Here is a 25,214-nt window from a genome sequence, read left to right as displayed (position 1 = left end):
CAGGAGCGGGAGACGTAGGCCCGCGCGGGGAGGGAGCGTGGTGGGCCTGGCGTGGTGGAGGGCGAGCGACTCCATGGACGTCGAACCTTCGCGCGGCGGTCCGGTCGGTCGGGGCAGCCGCAGCGGGGATTCTCCGCCTCCGTCGGGTCGCGAATTTGGGGGAAAGCAGGAGGGCAGGGTAGGTCGCGGCGCGGCGGGGGAGGAAGCGGGAGGGAGGCGGAGCCCCACGCCGGCCGACGGATGCGATGGCGCCGCCGCTGCCACAACCTTCGCGGGCGGTGTGGGGACGGGACGGAGCTCCGGGAGCGGGGTAGGGAGCGGCGGGCGGCGTCGAGGGGGAGCAAGCGGCCGCCGGCGTCAGGGGAGCGGGAGGGCAGTCTGGGGCTCCGGGGCCAGCGCGACGGCGACGCCCTCCTTCCGGAGCACGGGGCGATGGTCCGCATCGGAGGGCGGCGTCGAGGGGGAGCAAGCGGCCGCCGGCGTCGGGGGAGCGGGAGGGCAGTCTGGGGCTCCGGGGCCAGCGCGATGGCGACGCCCTCCTTCCGGAGCAAGGGGCGATGGTCCGCATCGGAGTCGTAGGCGGCCTCGGAGTCGGATCCGGCCGCGGCTGACTCCTCCACTGGCGAGGGGTGGAGCTCCTAAAGTTCGTGCACCGTTCTAAAACTTTTTAGAAGCTTTTATGAGGTGTGTTTGGTTCTTTAGGCAGATTTTAGTCACTTTTTAGCTCCTAAAGTTTTTAATAACTACTAAATCAACAATTTAAAATGCTGCATTTAGTACCTGCTGTCTAGGGAATGCTAAAGTTGGCAATTAGATCCAATAAGGGAATTTACCCTGAATATTGTCAGATTACATGCAACTCCATGGTTTGAAAAATTTATTAGAAGTGACACCTTTTTTTTTTGCATTAGAGTTGAACAATTTGTTTGCTGGTTTGTTGTCCACCGGAAAGCAAAATCCATATGAGTCCTATGGTCAGGATCTCCAGCAGAACGCTTTCACATATTGCTCCTCAGATCGGGGTGCTACCATGCAACTGCACAGAGAATCCACCTCTAAAAGTGTATAAAAAATTCCAAAGCACTTTTGGAGGTGCATTTCATAAGTGGTAGCACGGTTGCTCCTAGACACAGCAGTAATAAATGAATAGAAAAGTCAACCATGCCCTTAGTTTTCTTAGGTGGTGTTTGGATCCAAAGTTGATGGGCTAAAGTTTAGTCCCTAATTTTTAGCCCCTAAAATTTAGTCCTTGTGGGGTGTTTGGATGCAAGAGCTAAAAGGTAGTCTTCATTGAGCTAATGACTGATTTGCCCTCATTTATTGAGTCAAACAACATGCATGTCTCAAATTCACTTTTATTAACTCCATCCACATGCACATGCACATGCACGCCCAGGGCTCCAATTCCTCTGGCCATGCACATGCACGCCGAGGACTCCACTTCCTCTGGCCATGCAGAGGCACATGCACATGCACGCCCAGGCCCTTCCTCCGGCCATGCACAGGCGCTGGCCAGGAACAGGCGCCGGCCAGGAGGAACACGCTGCTGTTCCTCCTGGACAGTGAATAATTTTTATTCGTACAATTACATCATCGTTCAAACATACAATTCAAAAACTCTACGATCTACTACAAGAAATAAAATACTCTACGATCTATTATACAAACTTGAGGCTAATTGATCACGGAATGCATTCATATTTGTATCTTCGTCCCTTGATTGAGTATTGTGCTGTGGGGGTTGAGAGGTTGATGCTTCATGAGGAACATAGTTCTCATCACGGTCACAACGATCAAAGTCCTCATCCTCCATATGACTCTCTCTAATAAAGTTATGAAGTGCCATACATGCAACAATTATCTGACTTTGCTTTGGCATTGGATAACTAGGCACTTTCAATAAAATCCGCCACTTCATCTTAAGAACTCCAAATGACCTCTCCACACAATTCCTAAGAGATGAATGAGCAAAGTTAAAGGTCTCTTTCATACCTTTGGGCATCGGCCCCTGTCTGAACTCTGGAAGATGGTACTTCGTTTCCTTGTAAGGTGCAAGGTAACCAGGCCGATTGGGGTATCCAGAGTCCACTAGGTAAAACTTCCCTGCAAATACGAACATTCTTGTTACATACAAAAGCTACAACCGATGAAGACCAACTTACTGAATGTGCAAACATAGGCATAACATACCAGGAGGGGGGTGTGGGAACATGTCTTTGTACTTGTCTGTTGCATCATTGAAAACCCTTATGTCATGTACTGAACCAGGCCAGCCCGCAAGAACAAACGTGAACCTCAAGTCAAAGTCACAGACCGCAAGCACATTCTGTGTAGTGAAGCCCTTTCGACAAAGATGTTGCACCACCTTGTTACTTGGCACGACAACTGGTATATGAGTGCCATCTATTGCACCTATACAATTGTTGAAGTGTGGAAAGAATCTAGGATTCTGTAACCTACGGTGCATTGTTCTAAATTCAGGGTCGACGGGCTTGATTATGTCAGCTGCTAGCTTTATGATACACTTCAAAACTTTGTCAAAATTACGATGAACTGTTTCTAATGATCTCTCTAATCTGTTCTCAGCTTGTCTGACTGACTGAGGTGCACCAACCATCCGAAGAAACATTCCTAAGGCCTCTACTGAAGAGCTCTTTGATGTGGACTTTAGGCCATAAGATTGCACCAACAGATCATGCAGACGATCAAACAATTCTCTACTCATTCTAAACATGTTATAGCATTGCACACTATCTGCTAGATTTCTCATCACCCAATCATGACCACTTTCAACCGTCTTTCTCTTCTTACTTTTATTAAAGTAGGTGTCATGATACATACCAAACAGCAGCAGGTCCTCTGTGAATTGCCTTTCATATTCACTGTCCTCCTCAGCAATAAGCCTCAATATCTCATCCTCACTAGAGTCACTGTCCTCATCCTCCATATCCTGGACATAGTAAAAAAAATGAATCAGTGAACCATACAACAAAACAATACAGTGACATCATTACTCCAATACACATAGTGACAAAATTTAATTTGCAAGCAGTGACATAATTCAATCAGCACAAACAGGTCAAATAAATGCATTGCATCACAAACAACATCACAAATTTATTTGAAATGTTTCAGCAATTAGTACAGACAGTTTACTTCAACACAAAAGCATCACACAAAGACATAATCCTAATCTAGGTTGTGCTGCTTGCAATATCTTCTCAAGAAGGTCAGCCTTCCTTCAGATGTGGACATGTTAATGAAGAACTGCCTCAAGGAGTCATTTAAGCAAATCTGAGACACAGCATAGTACTCAGGACTAGTTTCATCCACCCCACACTCCAAAGCCAACTTCTGAGCCTCCTTAATTTTGCTGTCCAACAGAGCCATCTTCTTGTCTTGCCTATTGGAGACAGCTTCCTTGATGAACTGATTCCTTTCAGCTTGCTGCTTAGAAGAGAAACTAATGTAATCCTTCATCATTTTGACCATTGGGCTTTTGGTCTTCTTGTTTGGACTTGAAGCTGTTGTGCTGGTACTACTGGTCCTCTTGCGGCTGCTTGTTGGTCCTCTTGCGGCTGCTTGTACTCATAGGACTGTGTACATAATCTGGAGGTACCTCTTGCTTAGGCATCTGTTGCTCAGGTTCTTCATGCTCTTCAGGCTCCTCAAGCTCCTCTTGCTCCTCAGGTTCTTCATCATCTGCATTGGTGTATCCTGGCACAAAAGAGCTTGAACCATCCACAACTACACCATCAAATATACGCTCTAGCATTGGTAGGTACTCAGGAGGCCCATACATTATTTTCATCCATTCTGGATGTTTCTGCACAATTAGTAGTTGAAGTTAGTTTGCAATCAGATGGGTCCTTGCTAGCTGCACATATGATATATCAACAAGTACCTTTGTTGCAGTCTCCCACCACTCCAAGGTTGCAGTAGGCCACCCATTTTCATCACGGCCTAAACCACTGTCGGAATGGATGTCTTTTATGAACTGGTATATTCCCTTGAGCTGCCTAATCCTATTAGATATCTGTTTCCTATCATGCCTCAGCCCTAAACCACAGTAATATTTTTCTATGACAAGCTTGTACCCTCTTGCTGTCATAGTCCCTTTAATGTAGTTACCCAATTCAATTTGCTCAACAAGTAATTGACACAACAGGTTGTTATTCTGCTCTGCTGTCCAACTTCCTCTGTCCATTTTATTCTATCATATGCATCACAAGAAAAATTACATCAGAACTCCAATACACATGCATAATCTATCTCATAAGTAATGTACTAAGGTCACTGTTAGTCTAGCAAAAAAATGTAGCTACAAATCCATATCCATCACTTGTTACCATCTAATTTGCATATAGCAAGTGTTGACCACCCCCTTGTTCTACCTCTGTACCCTCCCACCTCTTTCTCTGTCTCTGTCACACACACACACACACAGCTTATGCACAGGCGCTGGCAACCTCCTACTGGCTGCCGTCGCCGGGGAAGAGGTCGAAGTTGCCGCTGAAGAAGTCCCTGGTGCCGTCGTCGCCGAATCCGTCCATTGGCGCCGCGCGGATGTAGGCGGTTGAGGTGCGAAGGGAAGGGGACGGGATGTAGATCTGGCGAGAGGTGCGGCGGCGGTGAACTGAGCACAGAGGGGTGGCGCCGGCGATGCGGGAGCGTGTTAGAGGCAGGGGAGGCGGAGGGAGTCGGGCGATAAGGGCGAATGCGGTGTAGATCTGCCGAATGTGGCGTCGAGAGGGGCAGTGGCGGCGATGCGGGAGAGGGTGGTGGCGGCGGCGATGTGAGAAGAAGGGGAGGCGGGGGGAATCGGGCGAGACGGGGGGAGGCGGTGGAGATCTGGCGAGCGGGGCGGCGCGAGGGGTGTGCGAGAGCTGGCGGCGGCCTGCGGGGAGGAGGGAGATGCGGATGAGGGCGACGGGCAGGTGCGGAGGCGGAGGAGATGGCGACGGCGCCGTGGGTCCGAGCACAAATGGCGGGGCCGCAGAGGCGTCGGCGGCGGGCAAAGGAGGCGGGGACGGGACGAGCACGCTGGGAGGGAGGGAGAGAGTGCGGGGGAGGAGAGAGTGGCGGATGAGGGCGACGGGCAGATGCGGAGGCGGAGGAAGTGGCGGCGACTCCGTGGGCCAGAGCAGAGGTGGCGGGGCCGACGACGCGGCGCCGGCGGCGCCGGGCGGAGGAGGCAGGGTCGGGAGGAGCACGCGGGACGGAAGAAAGAGAGTCCGGGGGGGGGGGGATAGAGGTGCGGATGAGGGTGAGGGGCAGGTGCGGGGGAGGATAGGGCGACGGGCAGGGGCGTGCCTAGGGTCGTGTGCGAGGGGAGGGGTATGGGTTGTCCAGGGGTACGGGGTGCCCAGGTTCACTTTTAACTCCTTTTAGGGCCTCTTTGGGGGCTAAATTTTAGCTCCAAATTTTTAGCTGTTGTACACTTTTAGCCCACCTGTTTGGATCCCAAGAGCTAATTTTTGGGCTAAAAGTGCAGAGCTAAAAATTAGCCCTTGGATCCAAACAGGCCCTTAGTTTCTTTGTGTTGAACAATAAATATATTTTTGCCTATTGCTGCTTTAAATTTAGGAATTGGAGCTTCCTTTTCCTTTTGTTCCATCTTGTCCCTTTTTCACCAAGACTCCCATTTATATATGAGATAATTCCTTATTTGACACCAGACAAATGATTGGTTCTTTCCTTAGCCCTCAAAAAAATTTTAGTTCCCTATTTAACACTGAGTTCAACTTTCATTCCTTATATGACACTCTGTTAGATTTTCCGTCCGAGAACCGTTATACCTTGCAAAAAGATGATTTTGCTCCTGTGGGCCCCACCACCCTTCTCCCTCCCTCCTCTCCTCCCCTCCTCCCTCTTTGCTCCACACCGCACGGGCCTTCTCCCTCCGCCCGGTCGCGCCTCTCCCGTTGCTCCACACCGCCGCCCTCCGTCCGGCCGCGCCTCCCCCGTTCTTCCTCGTTGCCGCAGGGGTCGGCCGCGCCCCTCCACGTCCAGGTCGCCTGCGGCGCACCCAGCCGGGACCTGAGCTCGAGGAAGCCGGGCGCCAGGCGCGGCCTCCGGTCATGCGCCGCGTAGGTGAGCAGCATGGTCATCGGCAGCCCTCCCCACTACCCCCAGTAGCCTGTGCCTCGCCTGGCCGTGCACCACCCATCACCCGAGCGGCCCGTGCCTCCTGCTCTACCCGATTCCAAGGTCGATTCGTCAATTGGGAGCTCAAATTGGTCGATTTGGACATCAAATTGAAGGTTCGGAGGCATGGTGAAGCTTAAAGACGAGGTTGGGAAGGGATGGTAGGAGAGCTCCACGAGGAGCAGCCCAATTGCGCCGCTAGCCATGGCCGCACACCATCCTGCCCTTACCTGCGCCCCGCCGTGCGCCATCCAGCCATTCTCGCCATCCCTACTACACCTTCCCCAGCTTCTGGAGGGTGAGGCCGACGGAGGAGCAAGATGAGGCGAGGAAGAAGCCGTCGATTCGGGCCTCGCTGCCGCCGATTCACCATCCTCTGCTTCAATTGAGGCTGTTCACCACCGATTCGTCTTTCTCCCTTCTGATTCGTCGTCTTCTCGAGTTGGTGAGGGGCGAGCAGAGAGCGGCGGTGGGAGTAGTAGAGGGCGTCACCACGTCGGGGAAGGAAGGACCGATGATGCAGCGGGCACCGTCGGATCTGACTTGCCCGCGCGTGTTCCAGAGGCGCAGCCGCTTTGACGCCCACGAGGTGTTCCTGGACCCGCGAGGCGTGCCGAATAGGCGACTGCCGACGCACACGGTGAGATCGTGCGGTGTGGAGCAGAGGAGGGAGAAGGGGAGGAGAGGAGGGAGAAGGGTGGTGGGGCCTAAGAGACAAAATCGCCTTCTCGCAGGGCATTTAATGGTGGTTGGATGGAAAATCGAATAGAGTGTCAATTTGGCAACGAAAGTTGAAGTAGTTTAGTTATTTTTCAAAAGATACCGCTCTAGGAGTAAGCAATGGAGCGTGGCCGTGTGAAGCAGACACCTCTCTCGAGAGTTTAGTTCAGTGTCAAATAAGAGAGCTTAGTTCTGTTAAATAAGGAAGGAAAAAATTTTGAGGGCAAAAGAAGGAACGGGTTATTTATTTGATGTCAAATAAGAAATTATCTCTCTATATATTTTGTTTGCGTCATCTGCTGGTTATGTTCCTGTTTTGTTAATTGGTGTATTTGTTGCTGTTTGTGATCGAGCGAACATGCTGCTTACACTCTTCTTCATAGGTAGTCCTTGTGTTGCTGCTCTGGTTCTCAAATTGCATATCAACCTTTTTTTCTTTTTAAAAAAAGAAAGAGGCATGCCAGCTTCATTGTTTTCTGCGTCTTCAGTAGTGCCGTTCAAACCTGGTTCGAACCTGGTGTTTCTACAAGTCCACTCTCTGTCTCTCTTCATCAGATGATGTACATACTAATTTGATAATTTATGGTTCATAAAAAATTATGTTTTAAATATTCTCAGTTTTGAGTTTTCACTGGGAGTTGGCTTTTCTTTATGAATTTCACGGCGAAGAAAAAAAAATCTAACACTAGGCTTAACAAATGAGGGTGCTCTCTCTAATATCTGGTGCCAGAAGAGCACTGCCCGCAAAGTTCAGGTCCGATGTGGACGTGTGTGGTTTATCCGGTTAACCATCAAGCCACTGTCACCATATTGAAGGGTTAGCATACTGGAATGAGAGTGATGCTGAATCTGAATTGCTGCTGAGTGCTGCCTGGTGCCCTGCCGCTTACTTTTATGCAAGTGTCACCTGGAACGGAGGCCGTGCATGCAAGATCTCTGCCAGTATTGAAAGCGCACGCACAGCCGCGTAGGCATGCGGCATGCCCGATGCTCAGATGCCTGCCCTGGGGGTCTGGGTTCGGACTGGGGAGTATAATGGCTGAGGTACTCCGCAACTTCTGTAGCCAACACGCAGGAAAGCGAAGGAGCACCACAGACCTCTGTTTTTTTACTCGACGCACGCATGTGTGGCATCGGCAGCGGAACTGACGGTGACGGTGATGCGCGTCGTAGAAACAAGGCCCTTGATTTGAGGGCCTAGGAGGTTCGCCGGACCCCATGTGAGTGTACATGTTACCTTCCATTCCTCCCTGCAGATCATCAAAGGGAAACGGCACTACGAAAATGCCAGTGCTCGCACCCGGCGAGTCGCGTCCGGGATCCGTCCAAGGCTGGGGGCACGTTGGGCGTTACCACTTCACATCGGTTGGCTGGGTCGATGCGCCACCCTGGATCGCGCCACAACTAGCTAGCTTGCTATAGATTCGTTTGTGTCATCAGTAGCTGTAGTATGTTTGACCATGCAAGGGGGATTACGACATGATCGCGCGGCGCCTACTAGGCCCGGCAGACAGGCCAGCGCCGCTCGCCGCTGTCACGATATAGATGGGGATTTTCCGTGCTCGTGGCGACGGAAGATTTGTTCATCCTCCTACCACGACGGAGATCAACCACTGTTTATTTAGTAATGCACATCAGTATGTAGCATACTAACTAGATTACTAGTATATGCGGAGATTAATGGGTGAAATTAAACTGCCGCGCTAGTAGTCTCGTGGCGGCACATGCGGCACCGGAGAGCGGAGGCCGCCGGGCCGCGGATCGATCGGCGTCGGCTCCTCCGACCACCACGCATGTGGCCGCTGGTGTCACACCAGTACCAGACTGTGGAGTCGATCAGGGGACGTGGAGTGCGTGACATGTCTCCGGCCCGGTCGCGCCTCCTGCAATTTGCGAACGGTGATGGAAACACAACAGCCGCCGTTTTGGATCATCCGTTCTCGATGGCCCCGCTTGTGCGCACGTCACCGGAGAGGCGGAGATCATCTTGACCCGTGCATATTGTCTGTCGCACAGTGCAAGAATGGCACTCATATCAAACCTTGGAGTCCAATTTTTTTATGTTTTTAAATTTTTTAGGGGAGCTGAGTCGAATTTCACAAGTCACACCATGGAGGAACCCCTGGGCAACCCCTACATCATGGAGTATACTACATGTGACATGCTAGTGGCATCTGCCCATCCTACAAGAAGCTCTTGAAAGTCAAATCACGTCCCGTCCAGAGATTTCTTTCTATTCTATTTATTAAATCCCGTCCAGAGATTTCTCTTTTGTGTGAAATCCAGTTCAAAGATTGTACCCTGAAACGGAATTTTTATTTCAAGATAAACTGGCACTGTATGCAGGAAAGAAATAGTTTTCGGCAAATTTTTATGCCCTCCAGGCACCCATTGACCGTCGCCATCCATCCCAAAACCCCAGGCTGCCCCCGTGCTCTCGACTCTCGCCGTCCAATGCTTACGGCCCAACCGTGCGATCAGCAACGGTAATTTCCGGGCTGCAAGCGTGGCTGTGCAGGGGATCCGTTGCCATCAGCCCATCAACGCCTCCTGCCTGCTGCCGGGGGCAAGGGCTGAGATGGGATGCGCCCCCACCCCCGCGTGCCCCGCCTGGAGGCGGAGCCTCGTCACGGCCCCCAGACTGTCCCCGACGAGCCAGGACAAAAAGAAACAGGCGGAAGTGGCGCTAAAATAAGGCGAAGCCGCAGGCGCGAGCGGAGCACAAGAGCGCACCACGCCACCCCGCCCTGCGCCCCTGCCTGCCTGCCAGCCGCCTCCCTGCTCGCTGCTCTCCGCATCCGCTTGTGCGCCCGTGCCGCTGGCCGCCGCACACCGGCTCCATTCCCGATCTCCCTGCCCCCCATCCTGCTCGTCTCCACGCCCGCGGAAGCAGATCAGGGTGAAGACTGCTTCGGCAGGAGCTAAGCTGCCCAGGAGGAGCTAGCTCGCCGAGCCAAGAGCAAGCAGCGGCAGTGATGTGGAGTGTCCTCGCTGCGTAGCCAAGATCCGTTCGGCTGCAGCGCGGAGCTTGGCGGGATTCGAGCACGGTTGAGGGCGGCGAGCGGGTTCAAGAATGGAGGAGAAAGCGGCTGACGCGACGGCGGCGGCGGCGGCGGCGGCGGCAGTGGCGGCTGCGGCGGATCAGGACGGCGCGGTGTACTGCAGCGAACACCCCTACCCTCCCGGCGCAACGGCGGCTGCAGGGGCGGGCGCCGGCGGCATCTGCGCCTTCTGCCTGCAGGAGAAGCTCGGCATGCTGGTCTCCTCGTCCAAGTCCAGCCCCTTCCACCCGCCGCCGCCGCCGGCGTCCGCGTCGTCGTCCTCGACGCCGCCGTCGTCCAACCGCGCCTCCTCGGAGGCGCCGGTGCCGCTCTACCCTTCGGCGGCGGCGTCGCGCAAGGTGATGCCCGCGCAGGGAGGGGGCGGCGGCGGGCTCAAGCGGAGCAAGTCGGTCGCGCCGCGGCCGGAGGAGCCGCTGCCGCCGGCGCCCGCTCCCTCCGCGATCACCGCGGACAGCCCGCGCAAGAAGAGCTTCTGGTCCTTCCTCCACCTGTCCTCGTCGTCCGGCAGCCACAAGAACGCATCCTCGGCGGCCTCGGCCAACGGCGGCGGCGGCGGGGCCGCGGTGGCGAGGAGGAACTCCGTGTCCGTGGCGTCGGCATCGTCGGCGGCGCTCGGGGGCCGGCTGGAGGCGATCGTGGAGCCCGAGAGCCCGGGCCGCCGGAGCGAGGGGTCCTCGTCCTCGTCGTTCGGGCGGAAGGTGGCGCGGTCGCGCTCCGTGGGGTGCGGCAGCCGCAGCTTCTCGGGGGACTTCCTGGAGCGCCTCTCCACCGGCTTCGGCGACTGCGCGCTCCGGCGCGTGGAGTCCCACCGCGAGCCGAAGCCCAAGGCCGCGGGTGCGCTGGGCCACCTGGGCGGCGCGCACGGCGACGACGGGGACCACGACCACGACCAGCACCACCGCATCAAGTGCGCGGGCTTCTTCGGCGGCGGCCTCGGCGCCGCGCCGCCTCCTTCGTCCTCCTACTGGCTCTCCGCGCCCGACGGCGCGAGCGGCGGCGGCGCCGGAGGAGGGAGCACGAGGGGCACCGGCACGCGGAGCCACCGGAGCTGGGGGTGGGCGCTGGCGAGCCCCATGAGGGCGCTGAGGCCGACCAGCTCCTCGTCCAGCAAGAGCATCATGGCCGCGCCGACAGCCGCGTAGACGACGTGCGTGCGCCGACCGGCGGCCGGTGAATCACATCCATCCATCCCTGAACCATACTACTGCTACATAAATTTCTCCATCTTTCTCAGTGTTCTCGTGTCCATGCCTTAAGATCGATTTCAAGAAGAACCTGGTCCTAGGTCGAGATGTTACTGTGGGATCTCTAGCTATAGCTGCCTTTGCATTTGGGACTGCCTCCAGTTGGCCAAGAAAAACTGTGGAATTTGTCATCTGTTTAATCCCTATTTGTGTCTGCAATTCGTTGATCTGTTCTGTACTTTTCTTACTTATGATCATAGCTTCTTAATCGGTTGATGTTAATCCTCTCCGGAAACCAATAGCTCCAGTCATGCAGTCATGCTCGACAGCAGCAGGTGATGGTATCTCTGATGATCTGATCTGGTGGATTGGACGGGGCATGTGGCGATCGCAATCGCGCGAGATTTGACGTACTCCATTCATTCCGGTGTCGCATTGCGCAGTTATCATATACTACAGTGCGAGTAACTATAGCCAGCAGCACCCAGGAATTTTACTGCTGGTTAGTGACAGTAAAAACCGGGAAGCATCCTGTCAGAGTGTCAGGTGAGAGCACACGAGCAGTTGCCGCCGTACTCCAGCAACGTGCGGTACGGCTCCGCCTCTGCTGCTGCTGCTCTGCTGGGATGCAATGCATGGAGAGTGACCAGTGACCACCCGCACCCGTCTTTTCCTCTGCCGCGCGCTGCGGCACTGCTGCCCACCCCACGCACGCCCTCGCGGCCTCGCCCCGCATGTCCGCAGCAGCCGACGCGCTGCGCTGCCGCTGCGGGTTCACGGGATCACGGGCCTCGGCACGGCGCGAACCGGCTGGTGCGCGTGCGCCGCGCCGCGCGCCCATTTGCTCTGCCGGACACCCGAGGCCCCGGCCGGAGTCGAACGAGGAGCAGAAGACAGAGCAACATCCATGGACGCTGTTGAGATCTGCTGCCCTGGTACGTGGTGCGGCGGCGAGGCACGCCGAGGGTGCAGCGCGAGCCGAGCGGCGGTGCGCACGAGCGATCGAGCGCCGGACACGAGGATCGCTTCCATTCCCCGTGTGCTGCATATTTCCTCCGCCGCTCTCCTCGAGCCCTGTGCGGTAGTATGATTGGTCCTTGGTGCCGCGGCATGGCGCCGGTGCATGCGCACGCTGCCGATCCGTCTCTGTCTCAGATGCGTGGGTCCGCCCCCAGCCGTATATATCGGTGGGCGATCGTGACAGACCTACCGCCGATGAGCAAAACTGGGCCGTGGCCGCGCACCCTCCCTCCTGCGTTGGTCCGCTTCACCGCTTGGCTGGGCGCGTCTCCTCCTCCGTCCTCCCTGCCGGATTCCTCGCGCCCGAGTACTGGAACGCGTCACGGTGTACGCACCTCAGCACCCGGCGCGCGCGGCCACCTGATGCGTGCGCGCACGGCGCGCCCATCTGGTGGTGGTGGCCGGGGGCTCCACGCATGTGCATGTGTGCACGTCCAATCATGGAGGATATGCCCGTGGCGCCCTGGTAACGCAGTTGGACTTGAGGTTGATCGTACATTCGCAACGCGCACTATTTTGTTTGGCATTTGAAACTGCGAACTACATGGTTCTCTCCCGAAGCCTTTTTGCAAGACTGCGTGCAAATCGCAAATAAGACCGCGACGCCGACGCGGTTGCAGCCATTGCAGCTTTGCAGGTGCCGAGCGAGTTCCGCGCCAGCGTGCATGTGCAACAACAGTGGAGCAATGTTGTGCGTTCACCGGCACAGTTACCGGTAGGTTGCGTGGAGCGAGCGAGCTCGAGGGTACAAGAGTACACACACAGTACACGCTCAAAGGGCACGATATAAAAGGGTGTTTGAATACCTATGCTAAACTTTAGCACATGTCACATCAGATGTTTGAATACTAATTAGAAGTATTAAATATAATTTAATTATAAAATTAATTGTACAGATGGAGTCTAATTCGCGAAATGAATTTATTAAGCCTAATTAGTCCATGATTTGACAATATGTTGCTACATTAACTATTTACCAATGATGGATTAATTAGCTTTAATATATTCATCTTGCGAATTAGATTCCATCTGTGCAATTAGTTTTGTAATTAGCTTATATTTATTCCTCCTAATTAATATCCGAACATTAGAGGTGATCCTACGAAAGTTTAGCCTATCGTATCAGCCCCGAGGCATCAGGGGACAAGTACCGTCACCTGCAATGATGGTGCTCGACCACGAATCGGAACTCGGTCTCGGCGGCTGCTCAATCAGGAGGCTTGCTCAAGCGTAGCTGTCACGTACAGAGAGACCATGCATCATGCATGCGTGTGTGCGTGCATCCGATCGGGTCGACTACAAATTGGTCGTCATTAGGTGTTGATACTACTTGTCTTGTGACAGTAATCAGATGGAGTGAGGGGATCGGCCGGAGACATGCACGGTACGGTGCACCTCGCCGGTCGCTTAGCTTGATAAGATTCGATCCGCATGCATGCTGAATGGACAGGCTCAGAGGCAGGCGATACTACCTGCTGTATTGCTCGGTCGGCGACCTGTCCACTCCGGCGACCCCATTGCCCTATCCAAATTATGGTTCATTTGGTAAGGTTTCGGCTCCTTTTAAAACGGATCCGGTTCTGGTGGAGCGAATTCTCTAGTATAGATGGGTCGCTTTATAAAACATTTGGTAAAATAGTTCCTCGTATTTTGTGTCACACCCGATTTTAAGGACAAAATCGAGTGCATTAAATACATGTGCGCCAGGATCAAGTTACACACATGTACGACAATAGTGAATAACAAAGACAGTGCTAAAGCGAATAGAGAGAGTATTAAACATTATTACATGACTGAAAGTCTCAATAAAATATAAGCCTAATTTATTACGCAGCGGAACTCCAAAGATGACGACGACTCCACAGGCAGCTGACTGAAGAAACGTACACCTAGAACTCCTCAAAGTCGTGTAGATACTCCTCCTCCCAATTAGCTTGGTCTGAACAGCGGTTTTGCAAGGGTGAGTACACTTATGGTTGGTACTCAACAAGTCGTGGGGAATAGTGTAGTGTAAGGCAAATCAAGGTATGGCTAAGGCATAATTAGCATTCGCTTTTAATTAAGTTGGTCAAATTTTATTAGCAATTAACTAAGTATAAGTTTATACCACCCGAAATTAAACATGATCATAAATAAAGTAAACAACATATGCATGAAATGACAACAAGTTAAATCCATCTTCCGATAATATTATCATGTGAGGGTCCAGGCCGCTCTTAACCGTGAGCACGGCTGATCGATCAGTTTTACACTCTGCAGAGGTGCCACATCTTTACCCACAAGTCGCGTAAAAGTTCAAAAGAACTTTGGACCCAACCATGCGGTGTTTGCAAGGCACCATACCACACTTCCGAGGTGTGATTGCATAGGGACGCTACGAGGCCTTTACAAAGATCCGCTAGCAATGTGGTAACCCGCTAAGGTTTCAGGTCGAAGTGAAACATAGTAGTCCCCTAGTGGGTATAGTGTCTTAGCCAAGCCCACTTCCCAAGAGAGCGAGTGCTATATCCCATCAATGCCTCCCCTCTTGCCCTTTCGGTAAGATTACCCCAAACTAGAGTTTCTAATTATTCAGCCAAGACCAGAGCCATTTAGTCTTGTGGTAGCACTGTTTTCCTGGGTGGTCGCTCCATGTTCCGATTAATCATACATGATCTTGTATTAATGAAAGGTATAACGGAAGTAAAGCAAGATTAAACATTGTGTGTAGTTAAACCACCATACCAAGTAAGCACTAAGCATGAGCTACCCAACATAAAGTAAACTGGTTGGTCAAGGCAAAGGTAATTCAATCTAGGCGAACCTTAATTGGGACCCATCAATTTAATCTTAACATGTGCATAGCATAAATGTTGAATACGAGAAAGTAAAGGTGTATAGGACGAAAAAGTAGTGATCAAGGACACGACTTGCCTTCCTGGCCTTGCTCCTACTGTTCGTACTCCTCGAAGGCTTGGTCTTCAACTCCCTCGAACTGCAGGATGTCTACACGCGTCACACGAGCACATACAAGCAAACATGGGCAAAAAGTAAGAAAACAGTACACCAATCATAGTTAAACAGAGAAAACAAGCTTGAAAATTTGATCTACGCTTTAAAACGAACACGTGGATATAAAGAACGCGAAAAACGGAGTTAAAATGCAAAAGATATGATTAAAACAAGATCCAGGGACTTTTCTGCGAGAAAAACAAAACTTTTAGGGCCAAACCGTGAAAACCGAGGGCTTATACGTAATTACGCGTATAAACCGAAGGTCTAACGCGCAAAACTCAAATCCGGATGGCGGGTTGATTTTTGAAAAGTTCAAGGGTTAAACCGAAAAGTGCAAGGGCAGATCTGGAATTATTTTTCAACGCGATCTGGACCGCGGGTTGATTTGCGGAAAAGGCAGGGGCTTAAGAGCAAAAGCAGCATGGCACGGCTCGGTTCACCGTTACGCGGCCGGATTGACTCGCTGCGAGCCGTCGGATCAAGATCTGACGGTCGCGGTGATCCACGACATCGCGGCGGTGGCGGCGAGCGGCGGCGGGTCGCCGGAGTAAGCCGAAACGGCGCTCTGGGGCACGGTTTGGCACGCGGATTGCACCAGAAGAACAAGGAGGACGCGGCGAACTCGATTGAGCGGTCCACGGCGACCGAGGCTCACCGGAGGCGGCGCTTGACGGCGGGGAAGAGGCGGCGGCGCTGGAGCTCGCGGCGCTAGGGTTTGGGTGCTGCGGGTGCGGGCGGAGGAGACCGGGAGAGGCGGCAGCTTATATAGGGGTGGAGGGCTTGGAGATAGAGCGGCCTCGGATTTGAACTCCTCGGAGGAATCGGTGCGGGAGAGGGAGGCCGTTGCAGAGACGGCGGCGCGGCGGTTGCGGGAAGGACTCCCGGCCGGTTACGGCCGGAGGTAGGCGACGACGGGCAGGCCCCACCCGTCGGTGGTCGCGGGGCGGTAGGCGGGCTGGCGATGCTGTTGGGCCGGCGCGCGGTTCGCGGGCCGCGGAGGAAGCGGCGAGCGGGCGAGCTGCTCGGACTTCGCAGGCCGGCCAGAGGCGGAGCGGTGGGCCGCTCGGGTGGGGAAGCTGGGCCGGCAAAGAGGAAAAAGAGGAGGGGCCGGCGGGGCTGCTGCGGCTGGGCCGCGCGGGGAGGGGGAAGCGGTGGTGCTGGGCTGTCGAAAGAAGGTGGAGCGGGCCGGGGCACTGGTGCGAGGCTGGGTCGAAAGAAAAAGAAGAAGGGGAAGGAAGGAGAGATGCAGCCCAGGAGGAGAAGAAGAAAAAGAAAAAAGAAAGGAAAAGAAAATGGTTTTGGAAATTGAATTTAAATTTTGAAATTCAAATTTTGATTCAAACTCAAACAATCAAAATAAATGCACCAGCATGAATGCACAATTAACTCCTATGATAAATTTAATTAAATTAAAGAAAATGAGATTAAATGCCTAGAAATTAAATGACACCCTAATTTGAGCAAATTTTAATGAATTTGAATTCTTCAAAAATTTGGGTGTTACATTTTGTCATGAGTTGATGAAGATGTCAAATGTTCATTACACCCCTGACAATTTTGTATTATGATTTTCATCAATTTATAGTGTGGTTTTAGTTGAAACGAAAATGATTAATCAATATAATATAGATTAACTAATAATTTTTTTATTTACAGTGTGGTTTCATCAATTGTTATAACAACTACAGTATATACTGTATATAGTTTCTCTCTCTCTCCTCCCCTTTAATTTCTTTACCTTCCATATCCAGTGACCTCTTTTTTTGTTCCTTATCCAAATGCACAAATCTCCGCTGGCCTTTCTTCCCCGATACGTCGCTTTCACTGCAAGACCATGCGAGCGACGCCCTCCACCTCCGACCACCCTGGCCCCACCGCCTTGGTCCGGCCCTGCGTGCTGCATCTCTGCTACCGCCGCACCCCATCCTAGCTGTGCGCTGCACCACTGGCGCCGGTCATCCCGGCCACGCGAGCGCTGCCGCAGCTTCCCTTCACCGTCGTGCGCATCTTCCCTTCACAGTGAGGCAAGGGTATTGTGACGACCGACCCCTAATCTTCCGAGTTAATCCTAATCAGAGCCCTTGACCTTAGTCATCTGTCTTGTTTTACCGCGCCGAGTGCTCAGCCTTCCGCCTGGCTCCGACCCCGGAGACCCGACCCCCTCCGCTTCGTTCCTCTCCCGACCCCGGCAAGCACAGCCCATCGTCGGATCCTGATAAGCATCCGCAAACGTCCGTTCTATCCACCGGTGGACCCGCAAGATCTTTTTCCCAGATCCTCCGCGACAGTCGCACTCGAGTTGCATGGCCGCTTCAGAGTCCCCCTGCCGCGTGGCTCGTCTTCTCCGACGCCCGCCGCTCAGTTTTGTCTGTGGCAAGCGACCGAGTGGGTTCTCGCGCCCCCTTCCCCAATGGCAGCGGAAGCCCTCTGCAACCTTTCTGCAGAACCTCGCCTCCCGCGCCCATCATCACGCCGCCGGATCCCAGCCCCAGAGCCCGATGTCGCCCGTCTTTTCCGTCCCTTCAGCCACAGTCGCGCCGCCCGGTCGCCGCTACACGACGATTCCTTCATCGCCAACCCGGACCGCGGCCGCGACAGCTCCTTTCCCCCGCTCTGACGGAAGCCGCCCGACAATCTGTTGTTCCGCGCTCTCGCCCGCGCCCGCGGCTGCCTGTCTTCTCACCTGTGCGCCCTCGATTCTAGCGCCATTAAACCGGTCGCTTCTATCAAATCTTCCGCACGGCGATGCCCGCTTTCCGCCAAATCTCAACCACCGGTCTACCCGCTCCTACGCCGCCCTGACGGTAGAACGAAATGATCGCTGGCGTCACCCCCGGAGTTCTGCACCACCGCCCTCTTCGCTCAATCGCCGCCCCGGCAGAGCACTCCATTGCTTCTCCCCGGCCTTCGCGCCGCTCCCCTTCTCTCTCTCCCGCGCCGCTTCCTTTCCTCTGTTCCAGCAGCTATAAAAGGAATGCACCAGTCGCCGGAGTCTCCCTCCGCCATTGTTGCCTTCAGCCATTCTCTCGCTCTCTGCTCAAGCTACTCGCACCACCCACCAAGTTCTTGAGGAGTTCTTCTCTCAGATTCTCCCTTAGCTTTCTCAAAAGCTTGCTCCTCCGTGCTGCGTAAAAGCTTACTTGTGATCTGCAAGAAGCCCCGCCGCCGCCGTAGCATTCCCAGTCTTAGCCTTTGTTCAAAGCCTTAGCCCCTCCGCCCAAGTCTGCTTCTTCCCGATCCCAAGCTTTCCTTTCAAGAAGAAGGTGAGTTGCCGACCCTAGTCCGCCTCGCCCGACTTCTCTAATCCGCCCGACCCCGGTTCCGTCTCGCCCGACCCTATCTGTTCCGCCGACCCTTATATCCGCCTCGCCCGAGGGCTGGGCTGTGATCTTTTTCTTCAACCCGAGGGTGTATGTGTAAAACTTGGGAACCCTTCAGCGCTTGCGTCTAAGGACCCCTAGTATACCACATCCTCTAGTTCAAGGATCAGATCATGAGTTCCTTTCCCACCCTTATCTCTTGATCATCATCAGCTCTCTTGAACCACCATAACCTCCTGCTCCTTGTCGCGAGTTTCTGGGCTCAGGCGAGCCAGTGTTGCTGTTGAAATAACCGTCTATGCTAACTTTTGCTTTACATTCGTGTAGAGCTGCACCTCGCCGACGGCTTCTACGAGCTACACCCGGCGCCAGAAGAAGAAGCTGTAGCCGAGCTCCTACCCTCCGAAGTCGAAGTCGCCTCCGAAGTCGAGCAGTTCCCGTCCTCTTTGCTTGAAGGCAAGCCCCGGTTGCATGAAAACCCTATGTGTTTTACCAGACTTGCGCATGCCTTCTGTAACATGCTTGTGCATTTACGTATAGGAGTTGTTTGGAACCATAGATGCATGACTTAGCTCCCCATGCTTGAACACTAGCTGTTGGACCGAATAGATGCATTGCTTAACTAGGAGACGGTAAAAGTCGAGTGATTTCCTGTCACTCGCGAGTTATAGGAGTTGCATGTCTACCCTTCCTGTTATAACCATAAGGACGATGGACGGGGCAGGGTTTTGGTAACTCTTTGGTGGTCGGATGGTTGCCCCGTCTGTCTATGAAAACTTGCTAAGGCCCGACAGTGGTGGTGTTCATGATCAAGTGTTTGAAAGTACTAGCCTCATACTTAGTATGGGATGAGGAAGCCTAGTACCGGATTGAACCTAGACGTGAGCGGTCGCCCCATTGTTCTTGGAACGGAGTTTCCCCTGCTGGTTGTCGCACGAGGTGGCAAGCGTGGTCACAGAACGGCAGAGGCCGGGTCTGTGTAACCTTGCACCAAAGGAAATGGGCCCGACACGGGTTAGGGGATTGATGGGGAAGGCCGACACAGGAAGCGACCTCCGGGTGCGCGGATGTCGTGAGGCTAGGTTCACCATGCATGGTTAAAGAACTCGAATCGATTCGTCTGCCTCTCACAGCTTGAGATTGCTTGATCGCTATGTCACCCTGAGTAAATGAGGAATCTGATGATGGCAATGTTTGTTGATGTATCTACACCTCTTGTTTTGTTCTATGATTGCTTAGAATAGGATGCAAGAACCTAGACTGGTAAATGAACTTAGAACCGGAGCTAAAACTTGAAATAGGGTTTTACGTAGTGCTTTTGGCAAACAAACCCCTCAGCCAAAGAGCCCTGCATGTCTAGAAGTGTGGAGTAGTTTTACTCCTATCGGTTAAGTCTTGTTGAGCTTAGCAGCTCAGCCTTGTTGTGGCTCCTGTTTTTCAGGTGAAGTTGCTGCTCCCGACCCCTCCCTTGCTAGCGCTTGGCCGCCCCAGCTCCCGCCAGGCTGGACGGTCGAGTGGGATCCTTCCTCGGACGGCGAGGAGAGGAATCAGTGACGTCCCGGTTGGCCTCACCAGGGATGTCCGACCCCGACGAAGTCTTCCGCTAGTGTTTACCTCTGTTGTTTTCCTTTGAACCTTGTAAAAACTCTGATGTTGGATTTTATGGTCGAACCCAATGGGTAAATCTACCTAACTTATTGGACTTGCTGTATTCTCTGGAACCACTCACCCTCGCGTGGGTTTGCTAAACTCGATCCTGTTTAAGTGGTTAAATCGGATGAAATCCGACGGCACTTCGTGTTAACTCGGTTCAGGCAGGAGTGTCGCATGTGAGGCGGCCTAACCCTGCTTAATCAAGCTAACCCGAAGTGGATCCGCCACAGGTATTCTCGCCAAGGATCATGGAGTGGAGGTGAAGCCGGTAGGAGCCATAGTTTTTGGCTCCTCCCTCCTAGTGGAAGGCGGTGAGGGGCTTCTCCCCGGCTTCACCACCGAAGCCATTTTCTTTTTGCTCTTTGGTATAGCAGGAGCCATTCCTAGAGCCCTACCAAACTGGCTCTTAGTAGTCTTCTGACTCGATGATTCGCCTATATTTGACTCGATGATTCGTCTATATTTCGCTCGAAATCGTAACACGATGAAATGAAAACCACCAAAACTGTCAATCGTGCGGGTGTTTGCAGCGTGGGCCCATCCCCTCTCGCTCCTCATAGGCCGTCTGGCGATAACACATAAAGGAAGAGTGCAAGAGCTGGCCCCGTCACAAGAGTCAATAAGCCTGGCAAAGCCCAAATACCCGAATTTTAAGCCCTAGAACATTGTTCATTTGGATCCAACAACGGCCCATTCTAGAAAAAAAGAACAGTTAACCATGTTGGTCTACTCCGTCTCATGTTAATCCTCTTCATCCTACCTGGCAGATAGGGAGCTTCTCCACAACATTTGCCCCCGTTCCACGGTCATACTCTCGTCTCCCTCCACAACATTTGCCCCTGTTCCACGATCATACTCTCATCTTTACGACTATGGATGATGGATCTATCACCTTGGCTGATGGCAGCTACCACACCAATGTGTTGCCTAATTTTCTACACCTTTACCTAACCCTGCTGTCAGCGTCAAGCGAATGGGATCCCCCACGATGGCACTTACAAGTGGGGCCCACCTGCAGAAAGAGGTTTCCACCGCGCAGCCCAAGTAAGGAGATGGGCCTTACGAATCCGAAGCCCATGAAGGACCCGAGAAATACCACCTCCACATTAAAGGACCCACTGAAGGCTCACACAAAGGAAACGGGATGCAGCCGAGGAGGCCTCCAGGGAAGCCGCGCGGGAAAGTTTGCCTCCAAGCTAAGCAAGCAATGGCGCATCCTAGCGCAAGAAAGGCGCAACAGTCGAGGTAAGTTGTCAGCAGGCATCCCATCCCTGTAAAAACACCATCATTACGGTTGATGGGACGTGCCTGGATGCCTCGGGGACTAACGGCCTCACCTGTCCCATCCAACAAGCGGCAGACGCCACCCTCGTGTCGAGGGCACCCGCCTGGTCCAGGCTACCTCTGCTAGAAGGGTGGCCCACTACATGGACTCGGGAGGATGCAAAAGCCTCCCGGGAACTCTGCCAGGAGGTGGGGCCACCTCGCAGACCTGGGAAGAGGTGAAAGCCTCCCGGGAAGGATCCCAGGAGCTAGGTTCATTGCCCCATGTCCTGGGATGGTGGGTCCGGACTGAGAGAAGCAAGAATTACCAAAGTAAGATGGTAAAATGTGATGATTGCCGTTTAGAGGACTTGAACGGGGTGCTCCGGCGCCATGCGTACCAAGACAAGAAGGCATTAGGGTAAGTGGATGGCGCGTCTGAAGAACTATAGCAAGTTGGACGGCCATTAGACCGTCGCATTCACACGCGCAATGTAAAGGGATGGATTGGGATGCAAGGCTCACCCCAACCACTCCCCTCTTAGGCCTGGCCTATAAAAGGCCGACTCTTGTACAAACAAGACAGATAACTCTAGCAACACAACACACATGACGTATGGTATTACGCTTCCAAGCAGCCTGAATCTGTCTAAAAACTCTCTTAGCAAAATCATATACTAACTCCCCTAAATGCCTCTCAAATCCCTACGTATGAACTAACCCTAAGCCGGATCTCTAAAAGGAGGTCCCTCCGGATCCCTGCTCTCGGTGCTTGACCACCATCACCTGCCCATGGGTCAACTTCAACCACCACAACAGGCAGTGGCCCCATGAAGATCCTTGCTAATCATGTTGGTGAAGCTATCACCATCAATAACAAATTTAGTTTGCAGAGTTTATCCTTGATTTTACATTCGGATTGAAACACTCCATCAATGCCCCTATTTCTCAGCAGTAGCGTTAGCATTCTCATCCTTCTTGACCACCAGTAAGTTTAAGCCTTCCTTTTTGGAGCTTTTTCTTTCACTTCAGTGGCAATAGATAGTCTTCGGCCGTGCTGTTTTTGATGGGGGAAGGATTTTTAGAACCAACAATCTCAATCTCATCCTTTTTTATCTTGCTGGACCTTCTCTTTTTTGTGATGCAACTTCATCTTCACCAATTAACAATCCACCACATTAACACAAGAGTAAAATATATGTACGGTCCCTGAACTTGTCCCAAGGTGTCATCCAGATCCCTAGACTCTCAAAATGCATTTTTGGGTCCCCAAAATTGTTGTCTCAAGGTGTCATCCCAGTCCATAAACTCTCAAAATTCACATTTAGGTTCCAAAACTTATCCTCAGGTGTCATCCCGGTCCCTAAACTCTCAAAATAAATTTTCAAATCTCAAAAAATGTCATCTGCCGCTGATGGTAGTGCTTCCTCCTCGCTTTCTACCTTCGCAACCACCTTATACTGTCGATCACACGTGTTGCTTGACACTTTATGGGGGGAGGATAGCAAGAAGGGGAGGCGTGACCAACATGAACGGACAAGATCAAGCACAAAAACATAAGCATCCCTCATTGTCCTAGTCCCGCGGTTTAGACGAGTGAATTCGGGAATTTTAAAATATAGACTAAAATACATGGCCGGTCCTTAAACTTGTCAGGCTGCGTCACTTAGATCCTTGTACTCTCAAAATGCATATCTAGCTCCCTAAACTTTAGCTCGGGTGTCACTTAGGTCCCTATACTCTCAAAATGCATATCTTACTCCCTAAACTTAGCTTCGGGTGTCATATAGATCCCTAAACTCTTGAAATTCAGTGTCATCCCACTAATACAACATGATAAGATTAAAATTTATGCTTTCAAGCAAGCCGTTACTTTCATTGGCACATTTTCTGACTTGTTTTATACCCCCTTCAACTTCTCCTACTATTCATCTAGTAATTTATCTTATAAACCCCTCATTTTAGTTTAGTAAGTGCAACTACGAGTTATTCAAATTTGAACAATCTTCCAAGAATAATAGAGCACGCTTGTCATGCGCACCTAGCATGTAAAAATATTGCCTCCAAGTAAAAGATCATCAGTCTTTCTGGATTCAGCACATCGATATTCTCCACACACGTTGAGTTAAAATTCACTTTATTTAACTATAATTAAATTATATCCGTGCAAAAATAAGTTTTTATCAATTTAATTGAGATGAGATGACGGATCCTTTCAGAGAGTATATGGACCTCGATGAGACCCAAAGCTAAGTTTAAGGGGCTAGATCTGCATTCTGAGAGTATAGGGATCTAAATGACATTGGAGTCCAAGTTTAGGGAGCCAGATATGCATTTTGAGAGTACGGGGACTAAGTGACGCAGCCGGACAGGTTTAAGGACCGGCCATGCACTTTACTCTAAAATATATTTTAAGAGTTTAGTGACTTGGATGACACTCGAGGACAAGTTGAGAGATGTGAAAATGTTTTACGAGAGTTTATGAACCCGGATGACACCTTAAGATAAGTTCAGTACCTGAAAAATGTATTTTAATAGTTTAGGGACTAGATGACATCCGTGACAAGTTTAGGAACTACACGCTGTATTTTACTCTTAGCACAATAAGAAGACAATACAACATGATGGTGTCAGGTGTAACTTTCCACCATTAGCACAATAAGAAGACAATGCAATTGCAGCACTCCCACTAATACCTTTCGACTGTGTAACATGTTTCTTTCTATGCTCTTTGAGTGGGAAAAAATATCATAAAGGGCACTAACATATTTCTCACGATGATGTTTAGGGAAGGAAAACGTAAAAGAAGTCTTCCTCTTTTCATAGCAGTCAACATTTGCTCGGAACAAGTCTCTCTTTTCATAGTAGTCAACAAGTGCTCGGTGTTCTTGATCCATCGTGGAAAATATATCAGCTCTTTTCCTTACCTTTTCCACAATCACGCCCCCTGGACGGAGATTGAATTTTTTGCTCCGAGCCTAGAAATTTGAGCGCCAACAATTGTCTTCTTCTGCGTGAAGTTGACTCTTGCACTGTATGGTTTCTGATGTGATTTAATTGTCCTAACCATATTAAAGAAAACTGAATACTCCATCCATCCTTAAAAACACTCTTTAATCTAATTTATCCTAAGTCAAATTTGCCAAATTTATAAATAAGAGTATCAACATTTGTAACACCAAATAGATATACTATGAAATATATTTTCATGATGAATCTAATGATACTTATCATAAGAATTTGTATAATTTTTTTTATAAACTTAGTCAAACTTAAGATATTTCGATTTAGGATAAAATTAAAAGAGCACCCTTTTCAGGAAGAGGGGGTACCATTGCAACATGATTCTCGCATCAAGTTATGCCTCTTCGCCCATGGTTTTCTTTTAAATCAATGAGTAAGCATTCATTTGCAGGGAACAATGCGTAGAGTTTTTTTTTTCTATAACCATTAGGCGATATAATCACAAGCCAGCTCAAGTTTTGGTTTAAACAACCGAGCCACATTTACAAGCAGAGTCGGACCAGCTCATCAATATCTAAGTAAAGCCTTAACAATTGTTAGCCACATTTACACAAAACTTAGCCGGACGAGGAACAGGCAGCATTGCAGTTTGCAGCTGACACCAATCGATGGGTGATCCGGCCACTCCAGTCGAGATGGCCAAGAGCAACCCTAAGAAGGAGAAAACTAACACGAGAAAACGGAGCTCCCTTACTGTAGCTCGACACGTATATGCGTCGAGCACGGATCGACGAGGACGACTAGCGAATAACCAAAGCATTATCGCCCTATCCACTGCCTTTAAAAAAACAGGAGCGCGCCGGCCGGCCGCGCAGGAAACGACGAGC

At 51.8% G+C, this 25,214-nt stretch overlaps 1 protein-coding gene across 1 annotated transcript; it reads left to right on the top strand.

The window, feature by feature from the left end:
• Nucleotides 1–8,948: 8,948 nt before the first annotated feature.
• Nucleotides 8,949–11,381, top strand: LOC101783704 (proline-rich receptor-like protein kinase PERK4). Its single transcript, XM_004975468.3, has one exon. It carries the CDS (start codon nucleotides 9,941–9,943, stop codon nucleotides 11,069–11,071), a length of 1,131 nt encoding a protein of 376 aa, XP_004975525.1. The 5' UTR covers nucleotides 8,949–9,940; the 3' UTR covers nucleotides 11,072–11,381.
• Nucleotides 11,382–25,214: the final 13,833 nt, after the last annotated feature.

Source organism: Setaria italica, chromosome VII (assembly GCF_000263155.2).
Source record: "Setaria italica strain Yugu1 chromosome VII, Setaria_italica_v2.0, whole genome shotgun sequence".
Classification (NCBI taxonomy): domain Eukaryota; kingdom Viridiplantae; phylum Streptophyta; class Magnoliopsida; order Poales; family Poaceae; genus Setaria; species Setaria italica.
This window is presented reverse-complemented; position numbering and strand designations above follow the sequence as displayed.

Coding starts and splice junctions, on each gene's coding strand:
- LOC101783704 (XM_004975468.3), top strand. CDS start 9,941: ATGGAGGAGAAAGCGGCTGACGCGACGGCGGCGGCGGCGGCGGCGGCG.